At 48.5% G+C, this 6,000-nt stretch overlaps 1 protein-coding gene across 1 annotated transcript in view; it reads left to right on the top strand.

Moving 5' to 3' along the window:
* Positions 1-6,000, top strand: part of GOLM1 (golgi membrane protein 1) — a 61,088-nt gene that overhangs the window by 31,389 nt on the left and 23,699 nt on the right. The window contains exon 4 of the mRNA XM_082842871.1: positions 5,303-5,357. Within this exon, the coding sequence (XP_082698997.1) occupies positions 5,303-5,357 (55 nt within the window). The remainder of the gene's footprint in view (positions 1-5,302; positions 5,358-6,000) is intronic.

The raw sequence follows: 6,000 nt of genomic DNA, 5'->3' as shown, positions 1-6,000 counted from the left end.
TCCCCTTCTCTCCCCTCCTCTCCCCTCCTCCTCCTCCCCTCCCCTCCTCCTCCCCTCCCCCTCCTCCTCCCCTCCCCTCCTCCTCCCCTCCCCTCCTCCTCCCCTCCCCTCCTCCTCCCCTCCCCTCCTCCTCCCCTCCCCTCCTCCTCCCCTCCCCTCCTCTCCCCTCCCCTCCTCTCCCCTCCCCTCCTCTCCTCCTCCCCTCCCCTCCTCTCCCCTCCCCTCCCCTCCTCCTCCCCTCCCCTCCTCCTCCCCTCCCCTCCTCCTCCCCTCCCCTCCTCCTCCCCTCCCCTCCTCCTCCCCTCCCCTCCTCTCCCCTCCCCTCCTCTCCTCCTCCCCTCCCCTCCTCTCCCCTCCCCTCCCCTCCTCCTCCCCTCCCCTCTTCTCCCCTCCCCTCCCCTCCTCCTCCCCTCCCCTCCTCTCCCCTCCCCTCCTCTCCCTTCCCCTCCCCTCCTCCTCCCCTCCCTCCTCTCCCCTCCCCTCCCCTCCTCTCCCTTCCCTGCCCCTCCTCCTCCCCTCCCCTCCTCTCCCCTCCCCTCCCCTCCTCTCCTCTCCCCTCTTCCCTTTCTTCTCCCCCTCCTTCCCTCATCGTCCAGTGGACTGTTTTCGTGTAGACATGTGTTCTCTTGAGGATATACCTAGCAGTAGAATTACTGGGTCATATGATAACCGTTCAGCTTTTTGAGGAGCTGCCTAATTGTTTTCCTCGGCGTCTATACCATTTTACCTTCTCCTCAACTTGGTCTGAGGGTTCCACGTTCTCCACATCCTTGCAGTACTTGTTATTTTCCTTTCGTTTGTTTTTCTTGTCGCCATTCTAGTGTTGTGAAGTGGTACCTTCTCATTTTGATTTGCATTTCTCTAATGACGCTGAGCGTCTTTCATGTACTTTTGGCCATCTGTGTATCTTCTTTGGGGAAATGTCTATTCAAACCCTTTGCCTACCTGTTTCTTTTTACTTAATTTAATGTAACTGCTAGAGAATTTAAAATTCCCATATCTGACTGACATTATGTTTCCCTTGGGTAGCATTGCTTTGGGAGATTTTGAAATTGATGAGGGGTAAAAAAACTCTCGTGCATACTTCATATTCTTCCCTTCATTCTTAATGTCATTCACCGGTCACGAAGGTTAAATTCTTTTTGAGGTTCATCTCCCAGAGCATTAACAGGAATGTCATTACAAAGAAGTTATCCAGGCACCTGCTCGCCGGTGGGTTGGCAAGGGCTAGATTGTTTGAGGGTCATCTTTAGTAAGGCTTAAGATGGACCCACATCTTCAAAGCAGGTTGGTTATTTTAATGAGCCAAACAAGCACAGCAATAAAGGTCACCTTCTCTTTTCTATAACGTGATGAGCCTCACACTTCCAGTGAGCTTTTCCAAAGCTAGCATTTTAACAAATTTAGTCATTTGTGTCTTATTGAGCTTTTCAGAACATGATAATCTACTGTAGATTTATTGCTTTGGAAATTTACCATGACATGTTGAGGTTATTTTCTTAGGAATCTAATGGAGAAATAGTTTGATCAAATATACTTATTTCCTGCCTAGAATAGAATGGTTATAATACATTGTTTGTGGGTGATTCATTCTGAGGTGTTCTGAGCTTAGTGTCCAGTTAAACTCTGGTAGCACTTCCTTGTCTGCTGCTGAGAGTTTCCAGGGGACGGGTCACACGCACCAGGAAGTACAGCTCCCCCAAAGTCTCTCTGCACCAAAATGCGAAAGTCAACTGGGTTGTTTAGAGTACAATACGTAATTCATTTAAAAATAATTTTGTGGGCTTCCCTGGTGGTGCAGTGGTTGAGAGACCACCTGCCGATGCAGGGGACACGGGTTCGTGCCCCGGTCCGGGAGGATCTCACATGCCGCGGAGCGGCTGGGCCCATGAGCCATGGCCGCTGAACCTGCACGTCCGGAGCCTGTGCTCTGCAACGGGAGAGGCCACAGCAGTGAGAGGCCCGCGTACCGCAAAAAAAAAAAAAGATTTAAAAATAATTTTGTTTAATGCAGGTGTTTTTTCCTTTATATTGAACCCCCCAAAAAGCTAGAAGCGTTTTCCTAAAAATGATTCAAGATTTTTGGTAAATATAAAACTGCAGATATAAAGATCTTGCTGGCATTTTATGGTTCCTTTCTCATTTACTTACGTGGAGACTGTATTTTTCCATGCATCCGTGAGTAGGCGAGGGAAGATAACTAAAATGTATTTTGTTTGGAAGAATAAAGTCACGTGGGAGACAGAAATATCTTCAGATGTTTCAAATTGCAGCAATTCCTGAGCCCTCAGGCAGTTGCAAACTCTAATAGGATTTTTTGGGTGGGGCTGAGGGGAATGAGTGGAGAAGGGGCAAGTAAGATTGCCATAATTGTTGTAGAAATGATTTGCCAGGAGAGATTGGCTTTCGAGATTATCAGCATGTAATCACTTAAGTGCTCCTTTTCTTTTTCTTTTTTTTTACATCTTTATTGGAGTGTAATTGCTTTACAATGGTGTGTTAGTTTCTGCTTTATAACAAAGTGAATCAGTTATACATATACATATGTTCCCATATCTCTTCCCTCTTGCGTCTCCCTCCCTCCCACCCTCCCTATCCCACCCCTCTAGGTGGTCACAAACCACCGAGCTGATCTCCCTGTGCTATGCGGCTGCTTCCCACTAGCTATCTACCTTACCTTTGCTAGTGTATATATGTCCATGCCACTCTCTCACTTTGTCCCAGCTTACCCTTCCCCCTCCCCATATCCTCAAGTCCATTCTCTAATAGGTCTGTGTCTTTATTCCTGTCTTACCCCTAGGTTCTTCATGACATTTTTTTTTAAATTCCATATATATGTGTTAGCATACGGTATTTGTCTTTCTCTTTCTGACTTACTTCACTCTGTATGACAGACTCTAGGTCCATCCACCTCATTACAAATAGCTCAATTTCGTTTCTTTTCAAGGCTGAGTAATATTCCATTGTATATATGTGCCACATCTTCTTTATCCATTCATCTGATGATGGGCACTTAGGTTGTTTCCATCTCTGGGCTATTGTAAATAGAGCTGCAATGAACATTTTGGTACATGACTCTTTTTGAATTATGGTTTTCTCAAGGTATATGCCCAGTAGTGGGATTGCTGGGTCGTATGGTCGTTCTATTTGTAGTTTTTTAAGGAACCTCCGTACTGTTCTCCATAGTGGCTGTACCAATTCACATTCCCACCAGCAGTGCAAGAGTGTTCCCTTTTCTCCACACCCTGTCCAGCATTTATTGTTTCTAGATTTTTTGATGATGGCCATTCTGACTGGTGTGAGATGCTATCTCATTGTAGTTTTGATTTGCATTTCTCTAATCCTGTTATTTTTCTGTTCTGTTTCAGCACTGTCGTTCAGAGGGAAGGTGGTTTTGATACCCATGCAAGGTGGAAATTGAAGTGTACAATTCAGTTGTGTTCAATATATTCATATTGTTGTGCTGCAAATGTCTGGATCTTTTTTGTCTAGCAACACTGAGACTTTACGCCCATTAAACCCTAGTCCGTCCCCTCCACCTACCCCTCCCCCCTCCTCCCCTCCCCAACCCTTGGCAGCCACCTTTCTACTTCACGTTTTCATGATTCCATCTGCTTTAGACACTGCTTGTGAGTAGAATCATAAAGTACTTGCCCATCTGTGATTGGCTTAGCATGATGTCCTCAAGGTTCACCGTGGTGTAGCGTGTGACATTCTTTCTTTTTAAAGGCTGTGTTCTATTCCACTGCATGTATATGCCACATTTTCTTTATCCATTCATCCATTGAGGGACACGTGTGTTGCTTCGATTCTTGACTAGTGTGAATAGTGCTGCTGTGAACGTGGGTGCAGATATCTCTTCAAGATCCTGCTTTGTGTTCTTTTGAATATATACCCCAAAGTGGGACCGCTGTGTCTTAGGGCGATCTTTTGCCTTTCTAATTGAATGTGTGCAAACCTTTTCTGAGAGTAGCAGGACCTGCGAGCTGTGTGAATCTGATTCCCCGCTGGCCCACGCAGAATGTCCATAAACACTCTTCTTGATGATCTGTCCGTGAGAGATTAACTGTACAGATAGTATCACTGTGACTTCTTTCCTGTTGTGCCAGGAAATGTTCCACATGGTCAGACCTCCTGAAATAAACACCAGAATCGTTTGGCCAGATTGCACAGCTAGGCACTCACCCCAGAAACACCTTCCTCCAGAAAGCTGCCTCCAGGACGGAGGGCCGGACGGAGAGGCCCAGGAGGGAACAGAGGCACAGAAGGGTGAAGGCGGCGTGGTTGTCATGTTCTCCTTTACCCAGGAACGAGACAGCAGCCTGTCTCCAGGTTACGGCCAGCAGGTTGACAAAACCTTGTTGATTATGACACAGTAAGAAACTTCCATGTTATGGCCCAGTGTGCACCTCTGTGTGTGTGTCCAGAGAACATCACTTACCTGTGTGACGCGTGTTGGTATTTAACGTTCCGGTCCCCTCTTCAGGTTCTTGTTTGCTTTTGCACCCGGTACAGTCACGGGATCGTTGTCCTGCTGGGGTTCACATCCGCTTTGGCACGTACGCAGTAAGGAAGAGTTCCGTGTCTGGGGCAGGCCTGCCGGGCCCAGGCTCGGGCTCTGCCTGTTTGCTCTTGAGAAGGCCACGTGACCCAGAGTCTCTAAAGCCAGCTGTGCCTCAGTTTCCTGTCCCCTACAGTGGGATCATATTGTGCCCCCTCACACAGCTGGTGTGAAGAGCCATGGGGCCATGGATGTGGGGTGCCCAGAGTGGCACCTGGCCCCACACTCACTTTTCTTCCTTTTTACTGTTGTTCACTGTTATCCCGAGGCCCGTGTTGCTTCTTCCTCCTCTGTTGTCAGCATTCCCAGCTTTGTGTAACTAACTGGGAGTTAGTTCCTCTCCATCCTTGGAGCTCGTGGGGTCTGGATAGAAGGAAGAACGTCAGAAGTTAAAATGGATCGGGAAGCTTCGCAGGCGGAGCGGTCGCTGAACCCCCGTTTCTTTTCCCCATCAGCCAGGCTGGAACTCAGTTTGCCTTCTGACTGAGACAGGGCTGTACCTGGGCTCCCCCAGAGAAAGGCCGGAGTTGCTGCTTCAGCCGGCGCGGAGCTGAAACAGGGCCGGGGAGCCGCCTGCCCCTTGCTCGGGTCGCAGGCGGGTGCTGGGACACTGGTGCAGAGGGCTGACAGCCCAGCATGGGAGGGGGCCGCTCCCACCCTTTCTTCCACAGGCGCATCTGTCAGGGCTCTTCTGAGTTGTCAGGTTGCCAGTGTTTCATGATGTGATTATCTTCCTTGCAGGCAGTTTTAGTGAATAACATCACCACCAGCGAGAGGCTCATCAGAACCTTGCAAGGTGAGTTCCACTCCCCCCAGACATCAGGCCTGTTAGGAGAAACCCACCTTCCCTCTGTCCTTTTCTAGGGTCGCTTAGTGCAATCTAATGATGGGTGGTATTACAAGTTATTGGGTAATCTTTACTCTTTTTGCCTAACTATGTTTCCTTAAAGAGCTTTTCCTTTTATGAGTTTACTGAATACATGGCAAGCTGTTACGTAGAGAATTCAGATTCTCATTTTGTGATACATTAAGAAATATATGTGTGTGTGTTTAGGTCACCCAGAAATCAGACTTCCTTCATAAAATTTATATAAAAATGATCCAGCCTAGTGTAATTCCATTTCCTAGCTACTCTTATTCAGTTTGGCAGCCAGGGTTTTTCTTTGGGCCCTTCTGAAGCCGCCGGGGGAGGCAGGGATGGGGTGAAGCCCCTCTGTGAGGTGTGACCGGAGGGGTCACAGGGTCCAGTGCAGCCTAAGAACCTGATGAAAGGAGCACTGGGGCTTCTGATCCCTGACCTGACCCTAGTCTCACCTTTGCCCCTAGTTAAACTCCATCAGTGCCCTCAGCCTCAGTTTCCACCTCTAAGGTGGGAAGGTCAGTCTAGAACTGGGCTGTCCAGAATTGTAGCCACAAGCCCCCTGTGGCCAGCGAACATT

The sequence above is a fragment of the Leucopleurus acutus genome, assembly GCF_964270905.1.
Source record: "Leucopleurus acutus genome assembly, chromosome: 7".
Lineage (NCBI taxonomy): Eukaryota > Metazoa > Chordata > Mammalia > Artiodactyla > Delphinidae > Leucopleurus > Leucopleurus acutus.
The sequence above is the reverse complement of the archived record's forward strand: the minus strand, read 5'-3'. Positions and strand labels throughout refer to the sequence as shown.